Raw genomic sequence first — 26,272 nt, forward strand, 5'->3', positions numbered from 1 at the left:
ACTCGGGCAGTTACACTGGCACCCTAATGGCAGGCAGCTGCTGCCACAGAGGCTTTCCGCCGTCTGCCCAGCTCCGAGTTCAGCACAAGTCTCCTCTCCTCCACCCACAGTGGCGCATGGTGGCCCCAGGCCCTGCGAGGCTGAGGGAGGGAAACACCTCAAATACTGTGTCCGGTTTTGGGCCCCTCACCACAAAAAAAGACATTGAGGTGCTGGAGCGAGACCAGAGAAGGGCAACGGAGCTGGTGAGGGGTCTGGAGCACAAGTCCTGTGAGGAGCGGCTGAGGGAGCTGGGGGTGTTCAGCCTGGAGAAGAGGAGGCTGAGGGGAGACCTTCTCGCTCTCTGCAGCTCCCTGCAAGGAGGGGGTAGCCAGGGGGCGTCGGGCTCTTCTCCCAAGGAACAGGCGATGGGACAAGAGGAAACGGCCTCAAGTTGTGCCAGGGGAGGTTTAGATGGACATTAGGGAAAATATCTTCACGGAAAGGGTTGTCAAGGATTGGAAGAGGCTGCCCCGGGCAGTGGTGGAGTTGCCATCCCCAGAGGTATTTAAGAGAAGGGTATAGACATGGTGCTGAGGGACATGGCTTAGTGGTAACTTGGCAGTGCTGGGTTAATGGTTGGACTTTATGATCTTAAAGGTGTCTTCCAACCAAAACTATTCTATGATTCCACAGGGTAAGCCAGTGTCCCCTCATCTTGCTTTCAAAATGTCCGCCCCTCTCCTTGCCCGCCGGCTTCTCTGAGGATTCACGTCCGAGCGGAGGCACTTTGAGCAATCCTGCACGAGGGGAAGGATGGATGGCGAGGTCTCCTCCACAGCATCAGGGCGGACACAGGGCTTCAGGAGGCGTTTCTGGAGGAGCCCGGCCTGCCATGGTCGGTCCAAAGCAGCTCCTGCAGCACACGGTGCCCAGACAGGAGAGCACCTCAGCTGACTAACACCGGCTTCGCTTAAACCGGCCTGACTATCACTGACCAGAGGAACGACACCACCTTTAGCCAACACGAAATACTTTAATCACCCTAAAACTCCCCATCAAGGCTCCAAGAAGTGTCAAGAATCTCGTGTCTTGATGTACCACGTTTCTGACAGTTGCAAAGCTGGACCAAGCCACTGGACAATACTTCAGATAATACTGCTACAATTTTCTCCATAGCCTAAAGCCACGTATTGATTCCTTGCTCCAAAATCAGCGCTTTTACAACAGGAAAAAAAGAGCCTTCACATCTAAAGCTCAGCTTTTACCTGTTGCCCATTTCCTTGCCTTTATGTGCTTTTCAGGCACAGAAGCAGCCGAGCACTGACTGAGACGCTGCGTAATACTCCTCCTCAGGCTGGGCATTTTCAAAATCTGAGCCAGTTTTGAAGCTAGACCTGCCCTGAGCACAAAATTGGACTAGATACCCTGCTGGGGTCCCTTCTGTTTTTTTTTTGTTTTTTTTTTTTTTTTTTTTTTTTTTTTTTTTTTTTTTTTAAGCAACCCTGCATGTAACACTACACAGCTTTTTATTAACTTTGCAGGCGCTTTGCACAAACTGAGAGCTGGCTACGCAGGACCTCGCAAAAGCCAGTCTGAATTACAGTTTGAAGTAGATTTGTAAAACCACATCAAAACTACCTAGGCGTGCTAATCAGAATTATTCAGAGCTAGAGCAGCTTACACTTAATCTTACTTAAAAAAAATACAGTTTAATTGAACTGATGGTTCTCCTTCCCAAAGAAGGAGGTGCCCTCAGAGATGCTCGGGAGAGGCAAGCCAGGACCTCTCACCTTGCTTTGTGCCAGCCTCATCAGCTGTCCAACCCCTTTCAGACACAGTTTAATCCAAAAAAAAACGCAAAAAAAACCCCACGCTGCCCCAGGCTCCCCCAGATCTGCCACTAAGCCATTTGGCTTTTCGCCAATCCCATAAGTTAAGTGAGTTCACTGAAAGGCTGTACTGTAGTAAAGAGACCTAATACAAGGGGAGAGAGAGGAGGATGAGGATGCCGAGGGATCTCCTGTTAGGCAGACAGCTATTATATCACCTCATTTTCTGATTGCTCCCAAAACCTGCTATCTAGACAAATCTCTGTTTTGAAATTGAGGGCAGAAGCTCTCCAGTGACTCAGAACCTGAGCAGCGCCTTTTGGAGACGTCTCGGTGTCCCTGTTTGTTATCAGCTTCCCAGATCAATACACAAACTCTGCCTGCGATGTCCCAGTTAATCAAATGGGACAAACAGTTATTCAACACCACTGGAGTACATCAAAACTACGCTGAACGTAACATTCTAGAAACTGAAGCAAACTTGATGTAAAAGCGTAGTATGTTTTTGCCTTTTCGGTAGACGTTAACACCGTTCACTTTGACTCAAAGGACCAGGACAGGGTGCTGCTGTATTACATTTGGGTTCTGAAACACCATGGTCATGCAATTATGGATAAGGTGACCATTTTATGTGGTTCTTAAAATAAGACAACTATCTGTCAGGGCCAGCATGCCGCCAGCCATAATCATATTTACATATGGTTATAGAATGGATCTGGTCTAGCTTGGACAATGCTGAACTCCAAATGCTTTTAAAAATAGTACTAAGAGGTGAGAAAGTACTCAAAAGGTTACTTTTTTAAGAGCAAAACCAAAAAAGAATTCTATGTAAACGCAAGTATTTATAGTTAGCAAGGAATCAGGCTATTGCTAGAAATTAATGTTCTACTGCAGCTCATCGCTAGGAGCACGCTTCTTTTAAAGGTTTTTGCTATATGTTCAAAGCCACAGAATCTACTTAAAATTTGCCATGAAAGAAAACGTTAAGTAAAACTTACCTTGAATTTGTTTGCTGGACACAGTCAAAGCTTCCCTGAGGATTATCTTTGCCAACATTTGACATGTGAAAGTCAAATTCATGCACTTCCTTTGGTAGATCAACTTTGGGAATTTCAATAAGCTAAAAGGAAAAAAAAAAAAAGTTTAAGTAAAAACTTCAATCTGCACTCCTTTGGTTGTGATTAACTAGGACTATAATTTTAAATGAGGAACTATACTGTGAAAGCTTTGATTTGACTTCAGTCACGTCACTAAAAAGCCTGCTTTGGCACAATTCTGCCCCTGAAAGTAGTGGTGGCTGCGCGTCTGCCACAGCGGTAACAGGCAGTGGTAACAGGCAGGTTTTGGCACAGGATGCAGAAAACAGAAGTGGAACAATAGACCTGTAGAAATCATTAAGTCTGAAAATTTTTGCGCTTTGGAAATTTGATACTTCAGGATAAAATGGTAACGTTTTCTTACTGCAGGGTGGTTGGAAACAAAAGGATGCAGAGATCACTTCTAAGTCTTCTCAAACTAAATTAAGCTTCTACTTTTAAGTGACACAAAAAAAAGAGTCAAGACTTAAAACAAACTCAGACAAACTCCAGCAAGCGCCGATCAAGCGGCTGTGTGACCTGGGGGAGGCCAGGCAGACGAGGGCACCAACAGAGGCGTGTTTTGTGGCCCACGGGGGCACCCTGTTCCTGCCTTTCACCCCTCTGCAGGGGGAGTTTTCCCGGCAGACCCCACAGCTGCAGACCCTTTCGCATGCACATGGAGCGCCACGCTGTGCCATGACCTGGCCCCAGTGTCACCACTAGCCAGGGCTGAAGCACTTCAGGACGAGTGTTGAGCGCTCTTGACCCTCTGCAGCCTACTCGTAATGTCATTTTAAATTCTACATCCTCAAACCGGCTTGCAATTTCTTGCCATCTAATGAATTTAGTAATAGAGAATATCCACTAGAACAACTCAGACCCTTGACTTTAATCCCTTCCTCTTGGTAATTGAAATCTGGATCTATCATTAGCCTCTCTTGCTCTGACATATCATCCTCGTTGGCTCTCTAACATAAGAGCAGTTTTCATAATTTTCTCCTGATGCTCCTATGCAGACTCACTCCAATTTCTCTGGCTCATACCTTTTTGTCACTTCTGTCCTCTTTTACATCATTTCCACTGAGTCACTTAATCTCTTCCCTACCCACTCTCTCCTCTTGTTCTTCCACGCTACAGCGTCATGGCATCAGGTTGCAATGAGCACCGTATTTTTAGGTGCCTCCGCTCAGCAGATGCGTTGAAGTCCTCTCCCTCCTTTGTCTCTTCTCAGAATCGTTCCACCTTACCACCTCACCAGTGGTTTTCCCCCAAAGGGCTACTCACTTCCAAGGATAAGATTTGGTGGCTTGCAAACCTGAGCTGGAATCTGCCTCCTGCCCCGTGCGTGCATCCACACCGGTGCCCAGCTCACGCCATAAGCCTCTCCAACAGTATTAAAGGATTTAAAAATTAACAGTTGCCAGGCCCTCAAAGTTATGCTCCTACTATTTTTTTGAGGGATGTTTCCAATTAATCCATTTTCTGAGCTGAAGTTTACTCACAGTTTCTTCTGGGGGAGGGCGCTGCTCTGCTCAGCAGGGACATTCTGCTGTGTTTCACATAACTTCCACTGTCACAAATCCCAAGAGTGACAGTTTTTGCCATAGCATCATTTGGATCATTCCTACAGTGGCTTCTGCCCAGGTAAGCTCCCAAGTTTAAGGGGACTGGAACATCTCTCTGATGAAGAAAGGCTGAGGGATTTGGGTCTCTTCAGTCTGGAAAAAACACGTCTGAGGGGGGACCTTATCAACACTTACAAATACTGAAAGGGGGGGTGTCAGGAGGATGGGGCCAGGCTCTTCTCAGTGGTGCCCAGGGACAGGACAAGAGGTAACGGGCACAGACTTGAGCACAGGAAGTTCCACCTAAACGTGAGGAGGAACTTCTTCACTTTGAGGGTGGCAGAGCCCTGGCACAGGCTGCCCAGAGAGGTGCGGAGCCTCCTGCTCTGGAGATACTCCAAACCTGCCTGGAGACGCCATCCTGTGCCACCTGCTCTGGGTGACCCTGCTCTGGCAGGGGTTGGACTGGGTGATCTCCAGAGGCCCCTGCCCACCCCGGCCAGTCTGGGATTCTGTGACTTTGCTCCTTTGACTGTGTTAATGCAGATGTCCAGCCTGCACCTTCAAGGAGACAAAAGTGCTCCAGAAACCAACTCAACCAATTTGAAACTTCAACAAACTGCTCTAAAACATGAAAAAAAAAAATACCAGCACTGATTTCTTTTGGTTTTATACTAGGAATCTTTTTGCAAAATGCTGCTTCCTTCAAGTACTAAACCTCCTCCTCCTTCATTATGCTACAGAACGTAAGTGGCCAATGTCCCTTTCCAAAAAGAAATTCAGATTCCTTTCCACAGAAATAATGGGACTACACATGGCTGCCTTGCAAAAAAATTTAAATATTTTTATGCAAAAGCCATTTCAAATGCACACATCTTACTGACTCTGCTGACCTGTAGACAAATGAAAAACCTTAAAGGGAGAAGGACTTCCCTTCAGTTTCAGTCTTCTCCCCCTCTCCTTCCTTTTTTTCCTCTCTCACCTTTTTTCTGAGAGCTTCGTATTTGCTCCCCCAAATCCATGCAGTTCACCTTTACACACCAGTTCAACCGCTTGAACGCCAGGAGGGCAAGGAAGGCGAGACAGCGGTGGCCGCCCCACGGCAGTCAGAGGCACAAACATTGCAGCTGGAGATCGAGGACGTTACCAGCGGCGGGTACGGTGCACGCTTCACAAATTTTATCTTCATGTAAGAAAGCATTTACAAGTTGCAGGACACAACAGAGAAAGTTGAAAATACTGGAGGGAAGCCATAGCAGGGAAAGCACGGTTGTTTGAAACGCTATCACTCCAGAAATACGCTGGACTATAAAAAGACCTTTTTTTTTTTTTTTTAAATATATCCCTACTGCGTTTCAAGTCAATTGCCAACAGTCACATTCCTCAGGGCTATTGTATCTAGCACAGCAGAGTTGCTAGATTCTCCAGGCTGTCTAGATGTACTCCAAAATGTTTAATTACAAAGTGTTTCTTAAAAATGAATCTGTATTACCATAATGGTCCATTTCTTGCAGTCCCTTGGTATCCTCCAGCTATCTCTGATACCAGCAGACGTTATCGTCCAGACAGTTTGGGAGTAAGGTGCTCCAGGAGGAAAAGTTCTCCCTCCCAGCTGCCGACTTGTGCTCTGGTGCAAAAGGTTGTTTTCACAATCACAGATATTTTATTAACTCTTTTGACACCAATCTTAGCTTTCTGCTAAACATACACATGGAATAAAAGCTCCTCCCTTCTGTCTTCTAGCATTAGGCTCCTTTTCTCAATTCCCACGTGTAACACAACTCTAGACCACCCCATGCCAGAAAGCTCCTTTTATTTCTCCACTCCAGCCCTTCCTATCATCCATAGAGGACCGGGACTACAATGTGTGTAGCTAGAGATGGAATATTTAAAAAAAAAAAAAAAAAAAAGCCTTTTTTTAAATGCTAGCATTTTATCCTCATCTGGGAGTTAGATAGCTGCCTGAATTGCAGAGGAAGTACACTTAAGAGAGAAATAAAAAAATTCACTATTTGTTTTCGGCAGCATTTAAGGAAATGTCTCGCTGTCGTAGGTAGCCTGCACCGCCTTGGACGCACCCCGCCTGCCCTTCACTCCAGAGTCCTCCAACTGGAAACCAGTCCAGAGGAGGAATGAAGGCCTTTCAGAGGGCCAGGTCAGTTCTCTGCCATGCAATTTGCGTGCTCTGGAAATACTCAGAATATGGCTGCACAATATACAGAAATCACGAGCTCACCATTTTCCTCCGATTGTACATACAGTAGTAAATGTCCTGCTTTAACTTACCGTCTGCCCCAGTGACCTTAAATTTCTCTCCCTACTGCAGAGACTTAGGATCTAGGAATCTCCTGCAATAAATTCCTTATTTTGAATTTCCTTACTTATGGACAGATTTGGAAAGTACCGTTAGAGATTACTGCTTCTGCAGCAAGCAGCAAAGTCCCTGCAGACGTTTCCGTCTCATACAGCGTGCGAGCAGACCTTACCATAGACTTTCCTAATACAAAGCACACACCTGGATTAACTGTTTAATAGAAACAAGGGTGACACCATTGTAAATTAACAATTGGCTCTTCAGCAGTCCTGTGACCTCCAGATTTTGACAGCTTTTGACAAATCACCTAGATTTTTTTTACAGCTAAGAAAGTCTCCTGCAGCCTAACAATGTCTCAAACCTCACATAGAGCTTTAGAGCTGCTACTAAGAACAGGGGAGAGAGCAGCATGTGAAATTTTGCAGAGAAAGAGAGGGTGCAGGGTTGATAAAGCACACTGCTAATTTTTCTTTCACCGCGTACTGCTTGCAGAACTTCACGCAAACAGCTAGGTTAATTATTTATACTCCAAGAGCTTATTTTGAACTCGGCTCCTGCTCCATCCCTTGCAGCGCTGGTGAGCCCACCGGTGGGGCCAGCCAGTCCCTTTTACTCGATTACTCCCCAGCCAAATTAACAAGTTTGGCTTCCCTCTTGATGGCAGCACAAATTCAAACCGATCGGTGCTCCCAGCCACTCTCTCCTGGTACGGCTATTTTGACTGAGTCTCTTAACTGAGGTGGTTATTCATTCTAGCGAGGAAATTCTTTCACCGGTATACTTTCGATATTTGCCAGTATAGTTTAAATTGCGAGTAAGCTATAAGGAGAAAGGATTTCCTTACGAGTGCAGTGTTAAGGGAGAGACTTTTGCCTGCACGAGTTGTAGATACGACTCTCCCAGCATCTGAGTACCCTTCAGCCAGACTGACGCTGGGCCAGGGCTGCAGTTTCACACCTCCTCACGCCGGCATAAAGACCTTACCCGTCCTTCTCTCATCCCTTCCCGGCTATCTCTACACAAGCGCCACACCGCTAACCTGGAAAACTAGATCGGGATAATAGATCTAAATTAAGGCTAACAGCATAAAAGGCACAGTTCGTGCTTCAGTCTTCAAAAACGAGTCTTTTGCCCTCCCTTAAATTTTAAGTTTTAAGCACAAAATCTTAAATCATTCTACTTGCAGATCATAGTCTGTATTTAATTTTACCTACAGCTTTAGTTCTCCAATTTGCACCACTGATCAATTGTTTAACAGGACCTGTGGCCTTTAGGAGGCCATATTTCCTCATATTTTCCTTCAACAGGCTTGAAATACTCTCTTTTATTAGAGTTTAAGAAAAGGGTCAAGAACGATCAGTAGTCTGTGGCACACAAAACCCCACTCCTCAAATCTGCAGTTCTGCTTCACACCTTGAAAATAACCACTTAAAGTCCATTTTAAAATACTAAATTTGCACTGCTCAGTTGATTACTTACAACTTATTCCTGTTGATTTCAAATTTAGGCTAAAAGGTGACAAAAGCAAGAAAAAAAGAAGCGTCCCTAAAGCATGACTCTCTTCCGCTTTCAGCTACAAGTCTTAAGTGAATATACAATGGAACGTATCTGGTGTTAAGCAGATCTTAAGAATGTCTGTAGGACTTTTTTTTTTTTTTTAAAGTAAGTCAAAGCGGTTAATCTACACCGCATTTATTTTCCAATATAGCAAGAGTACAAAATACTCACCCCTTGGGATCTCTGAAACTGAACTGCAGGCTGAGAAGAAGCATTACCCTACAAGAGAAAGAAAACAAGTGGAATGTAGGCAAAATGACAAACCCCCGCGCTCCAGAGTTATTTTGCTGCTGACAGAAGTTATTTTGCCACCGACAAAGGCGGCGGATGCCCCCACAGCAGACGGGAGTGCTCCTTGCGCCTGCACCATGATGCAGACCCCAGCCAGGGCTTCCTCCGCTCGGCACCCAGAGCCCAGCAGCGGACGCGTTACCGAGCTCAGCAGGGACACCGGGGCACCACGGGGAGTACAAGAAAATGCTGAGGGTTGTACAAGGGTATTTGCTGGCACGGAAAGGAGTGTCAACTCCTTCTCTGCCCCAAGCGCCACTGAAATGTGTGAATCCAAAATTATGCTGCTGGACACAAAACCACGGGGCAGCTACGCTGACGAGCTCACTTTGCTGGGCTTTGTGCACGGGGAGTTTGCCAACCCACTGCAAACACTTATGCTAAACAAGTTGCACCAAAAAATGAAATCCTAGTGAATACAGACTTTATTCCAGCAAAAGCAAGTATTTATGGACTTAAAATTTAGCTGCCGTTCAGGAACATTCAGGACTCGGTATCACTAGAAAGGTGAGTTAGATCCAATTCCTGTCCTCTTCTCCCTACATCTAGAGGTTCCTCCTCCTCCTCCACTTGCACTTGTCTTGCCCTTTCGCAATAAAATCCGCCTTGCTCATCCAGCAGAAGACTCTCCACACTGGGCTTGCTGATGAGCTGATCCTGCTTGTCCTGCGAGCGCTGGAGCAGGCAGAGGCCAGCAGCAGGAGCGTCCAGCTAAGCCCAGCCTCACCAGTGCTCAACGTCCCCAGCGAGCATCACCCGACACTGGGAAATCCCACAGCTGGGCTCAGGCAGAAATAATACTGCCGGAGAGCTGGAGTTCCCACACGGATTGATGGTGGGGTCTTTAAAAATGACTATGCTTGTTTTTCCATGATCAGAGGCTGATGCGCTATCTCAAGTTATGCATCAGACAACAACATGTACCACCTTAAGCCCTGAAACCGTTTACTACAAATTTGCCTGCTCCACAAATCTTCCAACTTAAAGCCAGAAAGTTTTAGAACTGAGACAAGTTTGAGATTACTAATGTACCTATCTGCTTAATCTCTTTTTTGCAACTCTTTTTAAGAATGCAATGGGTTACATGTGCGAAGTCTGGTGTAGGGTTATAAATCCTAACCCTTGTCTGAGGTTTTCAAAAACGAAGTTTAACGCTCCACACAGAAATTAACATATGAAGGCAATTAAAAGCCAGAGGGGAGATGCAATGATTGTGTAGGACCACGCCGCAGCCATCACCTTCTTGGAATGGCCCACAGAATTTGACACAAGCTGCTTTTGAGCTGAAGAAACCATGCAGGCATTAAGCAGCTACCCTCCTCTGCTTCAGTGTGAGGAAACAGCATTACAAAAATCTGAACTTCGCAGAAAAGCAGAAAGGTCTCACCTGCCCGCTGGCTGGTGGAGGGGCAGGCTGCTGCAGCAGGGAGCGGGACAGGGGACCTTGGCCCTCCAGCCAAACCTTCTGCCACCCACCGCGCCCGAGGAGCCGACTGCTCTGCAGAGCCACCATCTGGACCTTGGGACGCAGCACAGATGCAGGAAGCACCTCTCCAACCCCCCCCTTCCCTCTGCTCCCCCAGGAAAACACAGTTTTCCTGCATTTCTTTTCTCACAGCAAAGAGCATAAACTTTTGCAGAAGTGGCTCTCTGGGGGAGACCAGGAGACCCACCACTTTCCCATGCCCACTCTCCTTGAACTTCCCCACCACCCACCCTTATTAGGAGTATTAGAGGGTGTAACCCTCATTAGCCCTGTTGTGCATCCATTTGCACACTTGCTGTCCAGGAATTAGTCTAGTCCCTGTCCAAAGCCCCCGATACTGCCTGCCCCCGGCCTCCTATGGCAGCAAAGTGCAGAAGTCCACCATCCAACAGCTGAACAGACCCAATCTGCTGGTTCTACCAACTGCCCCCTCGCTCCAGTACTGTGAGACACAAGCAGTACCAGCTCCACCATCACATCACTTACAATTCCCCAACCCGTAGCCCCGATCTTCACTCCCCAGTGGAGAGCCCCAGCCTCCATGGTCTCTCCTCGCAAGGCAGCTGCTACAGCTGGAGAGGACAGCTCTACTCCCTCGCACCCCTCACAAATCAGGACTGCACAGGGGACTTGAAATGCAGATGCCCAAGAGCTTTACACAGCACCAAAGGGACCCTCTCCATCACCCTCAACGCCCTCCAGATGATGCCCAGCTCTTTGCTTGTTTTTCTGGCTGCTGATGCACACTGAACGAATGCTTTCCAAGGACTGGAAATTGTGACTCCGAGATCTCTTATTCTGTAGTTGCAACTGCCTATTCCAAGTTTCATGTCATGCAGAGCTTAATTTCCCCTACATGTTACTTTACCTCTGGTGAAAACCATATGCCACCTATCCAGATTGGTGAGGTCTTTCCGGAGCTCCTCAGCATGACTTTCTCATCACCTGAAAAATCCGAGTATTGCCTCCAAGTTTTGACATCTCAATACCTTCTCCAAGACACTGCTGGACATGTGAAGTGAAACTGGCTCTCCGGCTGACACCTGGGAAATCAGAGGCGGACTCACGTCCGCCCTGAAGAGCCACCACTAAGACAGACCCATTTCTGCACGTCGTTCTTCCAGTGCCGATCTAACCAGCACCACCTCTCACCTAACATGTGAGCTGACCCCTCCTCCCAGTCCAGTTTGGCCAGTTAAGCCCAAAACTTCGGAACAGTGCAAACTTGAAAACCCTACGATCCCACACCCAGCGCATAAACTCCAGAGTCCCATCTAGCTAAACCAAGGAAGTGATCCTGGAAAAACCGTTAGGCTAGAGCAACGTGCGCATCCCCTCTCTAAAGAGTAGGAACAATCAGGTGTCAACTCGGCTGAAAACCAAGCTACAAACAGCTCTAGGCACACTTCACTTAAGTAATTACTCTTTATTTGCATATGAAGATTTTATTTAAGATATTGAAGATACAGAGTAAGGTCTCCTCCACAGGATGGGTTAAAAAAAAAATTAGCTAGAGGAGCTCTGACATTCAGGTCTTAAATCTCTAATTTGTGGGCCAAGAGCTCACGAGCTAGCTGGCTTGTCTTCTCTAGGTTCACAATTTTGCTTAATAATTAGTCTTGGGCAGGGACTGTATCTGCTCGCAAGGCTCGAGATCTGCGCACACACATGGCACGCTGCAAATAACTCAGATATTTAGAAGGCACCACCCTTGTATATGAAGCTAATTATCTACTGTTTTTCAGGCATGGCGACTCAGAGTGAGCAGAAGATGCCTTCACATCAGCACATTAGAGATTGTGATGTGTAGCAGTATTTACACGTGCTTTGATAATATTTAAAGAGCTACGTATTATGTAAAAGGAGGCTAGAAAAAGCCTCCTAAAACACACCTGGATTAACTGTTTAATAGAAACAAGGGTGACACCATTGTAAATTAACAATTGGCTCTTCAGCAGTCCTGTGACCTCCAGATTTTGACAGCTTTTGACAAATCACCTAGATTTTTTTTACAGCTAAGAAAGTCTCCTGCAGCCTAACAATGTCTCAAACCTCACATAGAGCTTTAGAGCTGCTACTAAGAACAGGGGAGAGAGCAGCATGTGAAATTTTGCAGAGAAAGAGAGGGTGCAGGGTTGATAAAGCACACTGCTAATTTTTCTTTCACCGCGTACTGCTTGCAGAACTTCACGCAAACAGCTAGGTTAATTATTTATACTCCAAGAGCTTATTTTGAACTCGGCTCCTGCTCCATCCCTTGCAGCGCTGGTGAGCCCACCGGTGGGGCCAGCCAGTCCCTTTTACTCGATTACTCCCCAGCCAAATTAACAAGTTTGGCTTCCCTCTTGATGGCAGCACAAATTCAAACCGATCGGTGCTCCCAGCCACTCTCTCCTGGTACGGCTATTTTGACTGAGTCTCTTAACTGAGGTGGTTATTCATTCTAGCGAGGAAATTCTTTCACCGGTATACTTTCGATATTTGCCAGTATAGTTTAAATTGCGAGTAAGCTATAAGGAGAAAGGATTTTCTTACGAGTGCAGTGTTAAGGGAGAGACTTTTGCCTGCACGAGTTGTAGATACGACTCTCCCAGCATCTGAGTACCCTTCAGCCAGACTGACGCTGGGCCAGGGCTGCAGTTTCACACCTCCTCACGCCGGCATAAAGACCTTACCCGTCCTTCTCTCATCCCTTCCCGGCTATCTCTACACAAGCGCCACACCGCTAACCTGGAAAACTAGATCGGGATAATAGATCTAAATTAAGGCTAACAGCATAAAAGGCACAGTTCGTGCTTCAGTCTTCAAAAACGAGTCTTTTGCCCTCCCTTAAATTTTAAGTTTTAAGCACAAAATCTTAAATCATTCTACTTGCAGATCATAGTCTGTATTTAATTTTACCTACAGCTTTAGTTCTCCAATTTGCACCACTGATCAATTGTTTAACAGGACCTGTGGCCTTTAGGAGGCCATATTTCCTCATATTTTCCTTCAACAGGCTTGAAATACTCTCTTTTATTAGAGTTTAAGAAAAGGGTCAAGAACGATCAGTAGTCTGTGGCACACAAAACCCCACTCCTCAAATCTGCAGTTCTGCTTCACACCTTGAAAATAACCACTTAAAGTCCATTTTAAAATACTAAATTTGCACTGCTCAGTTGATTACTTACAACTTATTCCTGTTGATTTCAAATTTAGGCTAAAAGGTGACAAAAGCAAGAAAAAAAGAAGCGTCCCTAAAGCATGACTCTCTTCCGCTTTCAGCTACAAGTCTTAAGTGAATATACAATGGAACGTATCTGGTGTTAAGCAGATCTTAAGAATGTCTGTAGGACTTTTTTTTTTTTTTTAAAGTAAGTCAAAGCGGTTAATCTACACCGCATTTATTTTCCAATATAGCAAGAGTACAAAATACTCACCCCTTGGGATCTCTGAAACTGAACTGCAGGCTGAGAAGAAGCATTACCCTACAAGAGAAAGAAAACAAGTGGAATGTAGGCAAAATGACAAACCCCCGCGCTCCAGAGTTATTTTGCTGCTGACAGAAGTTATTTTGCCACCGACAAAGGCGGCGGATGCCCCCACAGCAGACGGGAGTGCTCCTTGCGCCTGCACCATGATGCAGACCCCAGCCAGGGCTTCCTCCGCTCGGCACCCAGGGCCCAGCAGCGGACGCGTTACCGAGCTCAGCAGGGACACCGGGGCACCACGGGGAGTACAAGAAAATGCTGAGGGTTGTACAAGGGTATTTGCTGGCACGGAAAGGAGTGTCAACTCCTTCTCTGCCCCAAGCGCCACTGAAATGTGTGAATCCAAAATTATGCTGCTGGACACAAAACCACGGGGCAGCTACGCTGACGAGCTCACTTTGCTGGGCTTTGTGCACGGGGAGTTTGCCAACCCACTGCAAACACTTATGCTAAACAAGTTGCACCAAAAAATGAAATCCTAGTGAATACAGACTTTATTCCAGCAAAAGCAAGTATGTATGGACTTAAAATTTAGCTGCCGTTCAGGAACATTCAGGACTCGGTATCACTAGAAAGGTGAGTTAGATCCAATTCCTGTCCTCTTCTCCCTACATCTAGAGGTTCCTCCTCCTCCTCCACTTGCACTTGTCTTGCCCTTTCGCAATAAAATCCGCCTTGCTCATCCAGCAGAAGACTCTCCACACTGGGCTTGCTGATGAGCTGATCCTGCTTGTCCTGCGAGCGCTGGAGCAGGCAGAGGCCAGCAGCAGGAGCGTCCAGCTAAGCCCAGCCTCACCAGTGCTCAACGTCCCCAGCGAGCATCACCCGACACTGGGAAATCCCACAGCTGGGCTCAGGCAGAAATAATACTGCCGGAGAGCTGGAGTTCCCACACGGATTGATGGTGGGGTCTTTAAAAATGACTATGCTTGTTTTTCCATGATCAGAGGCTGATGCGCTATCTCAAGTTATGCATCAGACAACAACATGTACCACCTTAAGCCCTGAAACCGTTTACTACAAATTTGCCTGCTCCACAAATCTTCCAACTTAAAGCCAGAAAGTTTTAGAACTGAGACAAGTTTGAGATTACTAATGTACCTATCTGCTTAATCTCTTTTTTGCAACTCTTTTTAAGAATGCAATGGGTTACATGTGCGAAGTCTGGTGTAGGGTTATAAATCCTAACCCTTGTCTGAGGTTTTCAAAAACGAAGTTTAACGCTCCACACAGAAATTAACATATGAAGGCAATTAAAAGCCAGAGGGGAGATGCAATGATTGTGTAGGACCACGCCGCAGCCATCACCTTCTTGGAATGGCCCACAGAATTTGACACAAGCTGCTTTTGAGCTGAAGAAACCATGCAGGCATTAAGCAGCTACCCTCCTCTGCTTCAGTGTGAGGAAACAGCATTACAAAAATCTGAACTTCGCAGAAAAGCAGAAAGGTCTCACCTGCCCGCTGGCTGGTGGAGGGGCAGGCTGCTGCAGCAGGGAGCGGGACAGGGGACCTTGGCCCTCCAGCCAAACCTTCTGCCACCCACCGCGCCCGAGGAGCCGACTGCTCTGCAGAGCCACCATCTGGACCTTGGGACGCAGCACAGATGCAGGAAGCACCTCTCCAACCCCCCCCTTCCCTCTGCTCCCCCAGGAAAACACAGTTTTCCTGCATTTCTTTTCTCACAGCAAAGAGCATAAACTTTTGCAGAAGTGGCTCTCTGGGGGAGACCAGGAGACCCACCACTTTCCCATGCCCACTCTCCTTGAACTTCCCCACCACCCACCCTTATTAGGAGTATTAGAGGGTGTAACCCTCATTAGCCCTGTTGTGCATCCATTTGCACACTTGCTGTCCAGGAATTAGTCTAGTCCCTGTCCAAAGCCCCCGATACTGCCTGCCCCCGGCCTCCTATGGCAGCAAAGTGCAGAAGTCCACCATCCAACAGCTGAACAGACCCAATCTGCTGGTTCTACCAACTGCCCCCTCGCTCCAGTACTGTGAGACACAAGCAGTACCAGCTCCACCATCACATCACTTACAATTCCCCAACCCGTAGCCCCGATCTTCACTCCCCAGTGGAGAGCCCCAGCCTCCATGGTCTCTCCTCGCAAGGCAGCTGCTACAGCTGGAGAGGACAGCTCTACTCCCTCGCACCCCTCACAAATCAGGACTGCACAGGGGACTTGAAATGCAGATGCCCAAGAGCTTTACACAGCACCAAAGGGACCCTCTCCATCACCCTCAACGCCCTCCAGATGATGCCCAGCTCTTTGCTTGTTTTTCTGGCTGCTGATGCACACTGAACGAATGCTTTCCAAGGACTGGAAATTGTGACTCCGAGATCTCTTATTCTGTAGTTGCAACTGCCTATTCCAAGTTTCATGTCATGCATGCAGAGCTTAATTTCCCCTACATGTTACTTTACCTCTGGTGAAAACCATATGCCACCTATCCAGATTGGTGAGGTCTTTCCGGAGCTCCTCAGCATGACTTTCTCATCACCTGAAAAATCCGAGTATTGCCTCCAAGTTTTGACATCTCAATACCTTCTCCAAGACACTGCTGGACATGTGAAGTGAAACTGGCTCTCCGGCTGACACCTGGGAAATCAGAGGCGGACTCACGTCCGCCCTGAAGAGCCACCACTAAGACAGACCCATTTCTGCACGTCGTTCTTCCAGTGCCGATCTAACCAGCACCACCTCTCACCTAACATGTGAGCTGACCCCTCCTCCCAGTCCAGTTTGGCCAGTTAAGCCCAAAACTTCGGAACAGTGCAAACTTGAAAACCCTACGATCCCACACCCAGCGCATAAACTCCAGAGTCCCATCTAGCTAAACCAAGGAAGTGATCCTGGAAAAACCGTTAGGCTAGAGCAACGTGCGCATCCCCTCTCTAAAGAGTAGGAACAATCAGGTGTCAACTCGGCTGAAAACCAAGCTACAAACAGCTCTAGGCACACTTCACTTAAGTAACTACTCTTTATTTGCATATGAAGATTTTATTTAAGATATTGAAGATACAGAGTAAGGTCTCCTCCACAGGATGGGTTAAAAAAAAAATTAGCTAGAGGAGCTCTGACATTCAGGTCTTAAATCTCTAATTTGTGGGCCAAGAGCTCACGAGCTAGCTGGCTTGTCTTCTCTAGGTTCACAATTTTGCTTAATAATTAGTCTTGGGCAGGGGCTGTATCTGCTCGCAAGGCTCGAGATCTGCGCACACACATGGCACGCTGCAAATAACTCAGATATTTAGAAGGCACCACCCTTGTATATGAAGCTAATTATCTACTGTTTTTCAGGCATGGCGACTCAGAGTGAGCAGAAGATGCCTTCACATCAGCACATTAGAGATTGTGATGTGTAGCAGTATTTACACGTGCTTTGATAATATTTAAAGAGCTACGTATTATGTAAAAGGAGGCTAGAAAAAGCCTCCTAAAACACACCTGGATTAACTGTTTAATAGAAACAAGGGTGACACCATTGTAAATTAACAATTGGCTCTTCAGCAGTCCTGTGACCTCCAGATTTTGACAGCTTTTGACAAATCACCTAGATTTTTTTTACAGCTAAGAAAGTCTCCTGCAGCCTAACAATGTCTCAAACCTCACATAGAGCTTTAGAGCTGCTACTAAGAACAGGGGAGAGAGCAGCATGTGAAATTTTGCAGAGAAAGAGAGGGTGCAGGGTTGATAAAGCACACTGCTAATTTTTCTTTCACCGCGTACTGCTTGCAGAACTTCACGCAAACAGCTAGGTTAATTATTTATACTCCAAGAGCTTATTTTGAACTCGGCTCCTGCTCCATCCCTTGCAGCGCTGGTGAGCCCACCGGTGGGGCCAGCCAGTCCCTTTTACTCGATTACTCCCCAGCCAAATTAACAAGTTTGGCTTCCCTCTTGATGGCAGCACAAATTCAAACCGATCGGTGCTCCCAGCCACTCTCTCCTGGTACGGCTATTTTGACTGAGTCTCTTAACTGAGGTGGTTATTCATTCTAGCGAGGAAATTCTTTCACCGGTATACTTTCGATATTTGCCAGTGTAGTTTAAATTGCGAGTAAGCTATAAGGAGAAAGGATTTTCTTACGAGTGCAGTGTTAAGGGAGAGACTTTTGCCTGCACGAGTTGTAGATACGACTCTCCCAGCATCTGAGTACCCTTCAGCCAGACTGACGCTGGGCCAGGGCTGCAGTTTCACACCTCCTCACGCCGGCATAAAGACCTTACCCGTCCTTCTCTCATCCCTTCCCGGCTATCTCTACACAAGCGCCACACCGCTAACCTGGAAAACTAGATCGGGATAATAGATCTAAATTAAGGCTAACAGCATAAAAGGCACAGTTCGTGCTTCAGTCTTCAAAAACGAGTCTTTTGCCCTCCCTTAAATTTTAAGTTTTAAGCACAAAATCTTAAATCATTCTACTTGCAGATCATAGTCTGTATTTAATTTTACCTACAGCTTTAGTTCTCCAATTTGCACCACTGATCAATTGTTTAACAGGACCTGTGGCCTTTAGGAGGCCATATTTCCTCATATTTTCCTTCAACAGGCTTGAAATACTCTCTTTTATTAGAGTTTAAGAAAAGGGTCAAGAACGATCAGTAGTCTGTGGCACACAAAACCCCACTCCTCAAATCTGCAGTTCTGCTTCACACCTTGAAAATAACCACTTAAAGTCCATTTTAAAATACTAAATTTGCACTGCTCAGTTGATTACTTACAACTTATTCCTGTTGATTTCAAATTTAGGCTAAAAGGTGACAAAAGCAAGAAAAAAAGAAGCGTCCCTAAAACATGACTCTCTTCCGCTTTCAGCTACAAGTCTTAAGTGAATATACAGTGGAACGTATCTGGTGTTAAGCAGATCTTAAGAATGTCTGTAGGACTTTTTTTTTTTTTTTAAAGTAAGTCAAAGCGGTTAATCTACACCGCATTTATTTTCCAATATAGCAAGAGTACAAAATACTCACCCCTTGGGATCTCTGAAACTGAACTGCAGGCTGAGAAGAAGCATTACCCTACAAGAGAAAGAAAACAAGTGGAATGTAGGCAAAATGACAAACCCCCGCGCTCCAGAGTTATTTTGCTGCTGACAGAAGTTATTTTGCCACCGACAAAGGCGGCGGATGCCCCCACAGCAGACGGGAGTGCTCCTTGCGCCTGCACCATGATGCAGACCCCAGCCAGGGCTTCCTCCGCTCGGCACCCAGAGCCCAGCAGCGGACGCGTTACCGAGCTCAGCAGGGACACCGGGGCACCACGGGGAGTACAAGAAAATGCTGAGGGTTGTACAAGGGTATTTGCTGGCACGGAAAGGAGTGTCAACTCCTTCTCTGCCCCAAGCGCCACTGAAATGTGTGAATCCAAAATTATGCTGCTGGACACAAAACCACGGGGCAGCTACGCTGACGAGCTCACTTTGCTGGGCTTTGTGCACGGGGAGTTTGCCAACCCACTGCAAACACTTATGCTAAACAAGTTGCACCAAAAAATGAAATCCTAGTGAATACAGACTTTATTCCAGCAAAAGCAAGTATGTATGGACTTAAAATTTAGCTGCCGTTCAGGAACATTCAGGACTCGGTATCACTAGAAAGGTGAGTTAGATCCAATTCCTGTCCTCTTCTCCCTACATCTAGAGGTTCCTCCTCCTCCTCCACTTGCACTTGTCTTGCCCTTTCGCAATAAAATCCGCCTTGCTCATCCAGCAGAAGACTCTCCACACTGGGCTTGCTGATGAGCTGATCCTGCTTGTCCTGCGAGCGCTGGAGCAGGCAGAGGCCAGCAGCAGGAGCGTCCAGCTAAGCCCAGCCTCACCAGTGCTCAACGTCCCCAGCGAGCATCACCCGACACTGGGAAATCCCACAGCTGGTGGTCTCTGGCAATGCCATCCTAAGGATTTCCCCCCTCCCCTCCTTCTCCTTTCAGCAGCCTCTCTTCCCTGCCTCGGGGCTTACAGCCTCCCACAGAGCCCAAAAAACTTATTTGTCAATTCAGAGCATGGCCATATACCAGCAAAACTTATCCTGAGGAATTACAGAGGTCTCCTCATAAGGAAGAGAAAAAGTATTTGGAAGGAAAGACCACCTGCACTGACTAAGTCCATTGAATTACGATAGGCAGCATCTCACTGCCATGGAGATCCCTTCCTTACATACACAGCCAGCCAGGCCGCACTTAACGAAGTTCAGATCACCAGCTCTGACCTCCAAATGTGTAATATATTGAAACAACCATGCTGTGGGGTGGCAAAGCCACTTTGATACACGGATATGGAGGTATAACTGGAATTTAGCCTCCTTTGGTGTATGCATTCTGATTAGCTTTGGTGGGGTTTTTTTTGTTGTTTTTTTCTTTTAAATAGACAATGCCTTCACATGATCTCGACAGCACTCAGGAAAACCCAAAATACTGAAAAAAACCCTTAGCACACAGCTCCACAACTTGGTTGCCATACAAACCCTGGAGACACGGCACTCACCGTTACACCAAGAGTACTTCACAAGTAGGGGTGCGTTTATCCTCCAATTCACCGTAACCAGGCATTACCACCATTTTACAAGCAGTAACGGAAAGAGACAATTACAATCTGCATTACCTGGTAGTTTCGGGTGTCAGATATGAAAAAGTCCAAGTTCTGATTTTCACTGAGACTTGTTGGCACTTGATATTCTCACCTGTAGCTCCCCGTTCCCTTCACTGCACCCATGAGCAGTGCACAGCAGTGGCACTTTACATGAGGAACGCTGCCGAAGGGAGGAGTCGACTGTCCAGTGCCAAAGCCAGAATGCCAGCACTGGCACGGGGACAAGGTACGCAGAAGCAGCGCACAGATGCAGAGAGGAATGGGCCTCCCTGGTGCATCGCCCCATCTCCCGGAGCCACAGCACCGATGTCGCAGCCCTGGCAGAGGGAAAGCGGTGGAGGCGCTGGCTCAGAAGGTGGGACTGCCCTTCCTAGGGAAGCTGACAAATAGATCTACTTAGCTGTGTCGGAAAACAAGGTTGTATTCTTGCTGCACTGCCATCATCTGCTCAACACAGTGCCTGAAAGAGGATGGTCCGGCTCCTTTCTCTACCCATTCACTCCTGCACTTGTGGATCTCTTCCATAACCTCATTCCAACTTGCTAACCTGGAAGATGACATTCCCAAAAAATAGTTAAATGGGTAGTTTTCTGCAATGGAGAGAAAGGGAACAGGACTTTCCCCTTTCAGGAGTCACGAAGCCTCGAATCAGCTCAAGCCACCCCACAACATCACTCTGGACATTGCGCTCAGTTGTGTCTCTAGAGATCACCTGCGCAGGGTGCAGGCAAGGCACTATGATCAAGCCATCACATTTGCTAGGACAGTGTGTAACTGCCCTAAATTCTTCCTGCAGTCCCGTGTCTCACCAGCCACCACCTTCTGACACCTGCAACAGGATACACATCTTAGTCACTTCATACCAGACCTCTGATTTACCCAGGGCAGCCCCGTGTGCTAGATGAGGTAGGAATTCTACGGGAAGCTAATGCATCGATACCACTGGAAGAACTACGGCTACCACCCAGCTGCCTCAAAAAGCCCTGTAGGGATAAAGACTTTGTTTTTCCCCACTAACAGACTTGCTTGAAATCAGACTCAGAAGTTAGCGACAATACAGAAACACACAGAGTGACGTCACTCAGGCCTTGCTGCCATAAGAAAACAGGTTCATAAGAGCTTGCAATCAATCAGTCATTGATGAAATTGCATTTTGAATGAATACTTGAATTGCTTGAACCAAATTGATTAACTCTGCATTATCAGCTACACCATACATTAAGATACATGCAATCTGAGATTTCAAGAAATCAAACGAATATAGACACACAACTTGTCATCAACTCTCCATCAGTGTATTTAGACTGGCAACTTGGGAGGCAAAAACACAGAGATGTCACATAGGCCCATCCCTTCTTTGGCACAGACTGAACACCACTGCCCTGCAGTTTGGATATTGGTGGCAAACATACTACCGGCATGCTTTTATGCATTTGTTTATATGCTGACAGCAGAACGGGACAACTTGGGCTCTCCCAACTCCACTGTAGGCTCTGGAAGTGCCCTGCAAGAACCAGAGTCTCCTGTATACTCCTGTTGTGAGGATGATCTTCAGCCTCTTCCCTCAACCTCTTCCAGCCGTGCTTTTGCTCACCGCTAGCTCACTGCAGCCCACTCCCTGCCCTGGGAGACGGGAGGGACAATAACTAGCCGACCTCAGTCCTTGGCTGCCCACCCAGATCTCCTAATAGTTCTTGCTCCCGGTCTTCTCCATCACTCCCGGTTAACCCCAGTCTGCTTTTCTCTTTTCCTAGCCTATCTTCCCAGTCTTCTTGCATCATCACCTTTAGTTCCCCCTCCAGACAAGTCCCACATTGGTAACTCCTCGGCTGCTCCTCTAGGGTAGCATCTCTGCACCACAAGTGCCAGAGCCCATCCTTACAGACATGAATCCAAATGCAGCACAGCTGTGGCAACATGCAAGCTATGGTTTTGAAAAGACCAACAAGGTGTCCGCCTCAGACCTGATCTTGAACACATAAAAGCAAAACCTAAGACATCTGCCCCACCTGTGAGCAGAAGCACATCCTCATTCCCAGCAGGATGCTGCGAGAGCTCCCTAAAAGGGCAATCCTTTCAAACAAATGAGTTTCCTAACCCCCAGCCCAACCCTGGCCATCTGAGGTAGATACAAGCCACGGGAAAATTTGACCCTGGTAAATGAAATGTGGCAGAGCCCTATGCCTTCATTTCAACTGCGCAGAGTGGGGGAACATCAGGCAACGATCATGTTTCGTGTGCTTACTGACTCAGCAGTTCTGCAGCTGGAACATCCCCCTGACTGTTTGAAGAATAAAAACTTAAATGCAAAACAGACTCCTAAGACTTACAATTATCCTTTGGTTTGAAAAGCCCTGACTTTACAGGCCAAAGCCTTTGTTTTAACAGCATGCAGAATAAAATACATGCCTCCAGCTGCTTTTACCTGGAGAAGGACAGCTGAAACATGACTGTAGATGGACAGTAATCCGGCAAAAAGCCACATCAGTTGAAGGCAGAGCTGTCCCCACTGCTCTGCAGACACCACTCAATGCAGCATTCTCTGATCAGTCAGCAGATTAGGTCAGGACACCATCAGTGACAGTGGAATTATATACTGTAGCCAAGCCAGAGGAGAGGCTCCGTGTGCACCAAGGTAAACCAATGCCATTCTCTTTAACGTGTTCTCTTTATTCTGCTTCTGAGGATCACGCAGTAAGCCAGCAAAAGGTTATTTTTGTGTTTTTTTTTTTTTGCTGGGCAAAGTTTCTGCACAGAGGGTGGAGTTGCATGCTAAAACTTGAGCTAATCTAATCAGTTAGGTGCCACTGGAAAAGGGAGGTTCTGCTCCCACCGCTTATCCTGGCCACGTGCTCTTTGTGCCCTCCCACTGCACTAGTTCTCACGCTTCTCCATCAGGCACTAAACCAATGCAAAAAACAACCAAAAGAACCTCAGAACTAAATAAACTGGTTCCAAAAAGTCCCAGAGGGCAATACAAGGGAGGGAGGGGCACAGGTGATGTACCAGGGTCAGCAAAGCCATGTCCAGCAGCAGCGAGATGCCAGAGCATGGTCCCACTGGCATTAAAGCATTAGCTGTGCTTTAATACTGCCACAGATGATGCTCACGGACCTCAAAGCATGCTGCTCAATATTGTGGAAGGAAATGTAGGCAAGAAGAACGTCACCCACCATCTGAATGCAGCCTACCCCAGGCCATGGTGAGCAGGGAAATGGGATTTGTCCTCACCTATACTAAGCTGCAGAGATCAGGCCTGCTAAAGAGAAACAATCTCTGTTATGGATTTCTGAAGGTGGAATCGATGGAAGAATTTAAGAGTCTTTTGAGTTTTCTTTAGCTGTCATGCCACCAAGGAAAATCCCTAGCAGAGGTGACAAGAAGGAGCAAGTGCTTCATTCTTTATGCAGACTGCTTAAATTGGAACAGTAAGCAATTAAGCATACAGAGCCTGATTACATGCTACCTAGGTTCTACAGGTGATGGGGTAAGTAGGTCACCAGAGGGTTATCCTGATTTCTGAGCTCTACACCCTTTCTGAGATATTACTTGTGTTACACAGATAAGATCTCCAGCACAGAGCAGCAGCAGAGCTGTAGGTTACCTTCCTCGCATTACCTTTACCACCTTCCCCAGTTCTTGGCCACACTGATTTTGTGCCTTCATTGCAAATTTTTCAGTTGCATAGTCAGAACTGAAATGGGTCAGGAAAGTGGCTGAGCATTAAGAGAAAAGGAGAAGGTACCGCCCTAGAGAAAAGGAAGGTACCACCAGCTACACACCATGAGTCCTGTCCTCCTGCAGCACTGACAGACGTGTGAGTCAGCAGGTCACAACCGGACCTATTTAAAGTAGAGAAAACAGAAAGGGATAGTTTCTTCTCACTCCCTCGTCCCTCCCCCTGATGCTGATGTTCTTGTCAAACGTTAGTGAAACAAACCAAAAAGCATCTGCAATGACATAAGTCTGAGGATCACTTCCTGAACAGTGCCACAGGAGGTTTTTCTGCCAGTGCGAAAGTTAGAAATGTGTGATTTGGTTGAATAGTTTAAAAGATGACCCTTTTTAAACCCAGAAATTCCAGAGGCTGGAACAACAGAGCCTGAAGTTTTTATGTTCCCTTATTCTTCCACTCGCCACTGCTCAAATGGCACATCCAAACTCCAGCAGGACCACATAATGGAAAGCAGACCTGCAGGAAGAGTTGGAGTCTCATTTACAGTTCGGGAGATGAAGAAACAGCGAAACAGGGAAAGAATTTCAATTGTTTTCTTGATCATGATGACCACAAATAGCTCTTCACTCAGTCTGCAATACCCTGATGATTAGGCATGCATTACTCATTTTTCATGCAAATTTACATTAACTTGGGAATTGATCCTAGTGTAGAAAAAACCACAGGTAAATAATTTACCCGAGTCGTTTCATAAATCAGAAATAATTAAACCTCTTCCAAGATGCATCTACCTGCAGTAAAGAAAGCATTTTTACTACAGTCAGCACAATTTCCAACTCGCCACATGCATGAACACGTAGAAGTGCCTGACTCCAAACCACAACATCACCTATCGCACCACCACCCCTTGGGGGTCTCCGCTCCCGATGACAGCGCCGGATGCCCCAGACGAGGCGTGAGGGCTCCCGTCGCCAGGGATGCGCTCCCACCCGAGACGCGTGTCCCACCGGCATCTCACCAGGATCCCGCTGGCATCCCACCAGCGCGTCACCAGCATCCCACCCCAGCATCCCGCCGGCATCCCACCCGCATCCTCCCTCGAGAGCACCTCCTTCGCCCCGAGCTAATGACTCTAATGAGCCGTAGGGATCCCGGCACCACGGAGCGGAGCTGTAACTGCAAACACCAAGCACCCAAGTCACTTCGGGACGCGCTGTCCGGCTCCTGCCGCCCGACCCGCCCCCCCCCCCCCCCCCACCGCCGCCGCCGCCGCCGCCCGGGCTGTTCCCCCGCCGGGGCGGCACAGCCGGCGCTGGCCCTAACAACGCCTAATGACAAACTCATTAATTTCAGCCTAGGAGGAGTGCCGATGAGCTGCTGGAAGTTTGCGAAGTGTCACGGCGCACGAAACGTGCGACAGCCGCCAACTCGCCACCGGCCGCTGCCCGCCCGCCCGCCCGTCCCCTCGCCGGCCGGGTGGACCGCGACTGGGGGAGCCCGGTCCTGCCCGGCGGGTTCCCGGGGGATGCCCGCCGCACCTGCGCACCTCCACGGCGGGGGGGGACCCCATGGGAGACGGGGACGGTGAGCGGCGGGGGTGCCCGCACCGAAAACAAGGTGACAAGCTCCCCACACCGCCACCGCCCCGGTGCCCACCGCCCGCACCCCTCGCCCCTCACTTGACAGCGCTGGTAGCTCTCCAGCGCCCGCAGGGCGGTCTCGGACATCTTGACGCGCAACACGGTGACCTGCCGCACCTCCTCGCAGCCGGACATGCCGCACCGCTTCCCGCACCGCTTCCCGCACCGCAGCTCCGCCATCTTTCTCTGGCCGCAGCACCGGCCGTCTGCCGGTACGACAGTCCCGCCACCGCCCGCCTCGTGCAGCCGCGGCCTGCCCATTGGCCGGCGGGGCGGGGCCTGCGTCACGTCACGGCAGGGCGGGGCCGCGCCGCTCCTCAAGGGCGGCGCCGGCGGCGGGCATCTGCGAGGGTGTGTGAGGGGAAATTGGGGGCGATGAGGGTGCCGAGCCGGGGGTGGGGAATGACACCCCCCCGCCCCGCCGGCTGCACCCCCGCCGGCTGCACCCCCCCCAGGCTCCCCCAGGCTCCCCCAGGCCCCCCCAGGCCCCCCCAGGCCCTAGACACGGACCCCCGTCCCCGGGGCCTGAGGTGGAGGACCGGCAACGGCGGCCCCGGGCCTGCACAAAATGATCAGGCGTTACGTGCATATACCGGGAAACGGGCTGCCCACCGCGGTCCGGACGCACCGCCTTGTCACGGGGGGCGTTGGTACCTCACGTCGGCCGCCGGCTTCACGTCCTGCAGCGCTGTCGCTAATTGCTGCTTTTTATACAGAATTGTTGAAGCAGCTTTCTTGCGTGAATCAGGGATAATGGAGCGTTTCTGTGGGAAACTGCCCTGCTTTACC

At 48.1% G+C, this 26,272-nt stretch overlaps 1 protein-coding gene across 6 annotated transcripts in view; it reads right to left on the reverse strand.

The window, feature by feature from the left end:
• The window catches only part of ELL2 (elongation factor for RNA polymerase II 2), a 43,339-nt gene extending 17,618 nt beyond the window's left edge, over positions 1–25,721 (reverse strand). For 2 of the 6 annotated variants that reach the window (XM_074570678.1, XM_074570677.1), the window contains exons 1-5: positions 25,523–25,655; positions 18,552–18,599; positions 13,523–13,570; positions 8,498–8,545; positions 2,810–2,931 (exon numbers count right to left, since the gene is read on the reverse strand). In XM_074570678.1, the coding sequence (XP_074426779.1) occupies positions 2,810–2,931; positions 8,498–8,545; positions 13,523–13,570; positions 18,552–18,599; positions 25,523–25,618 (362 nt within the window). In that variant the 5' untranslated portion in view covers positions 25,619–25,655. Of the gene's footprint in view, positions 1–2,809; positions 2,932–8,497; positions 8,546–13,522; positions 13,571–18,551; positions 18,600–23,949; positions 23,955–25,522 lie in introns of those variants that run through there. The other 4 variants (XM_074570679.1, XM_074570682.1, XM_074570681.1 and 1 more) reach the window with 4 other exon arrangements.
• Positions 25,722–26,272: the final 551 nt, after the last annotated feature.

This window comes from Larus michahellis, chromosome Z (genome assembly GCF_964199755.1).
Source record: "Larus michahellis chromosome Z, bLarMic1.1, whole genome shotgun sequence".
NCBI lineage: Eukaryota > Metazoa > Chordata > Aves > Charadriiformes > Laridae > Larus > Larus michahellis.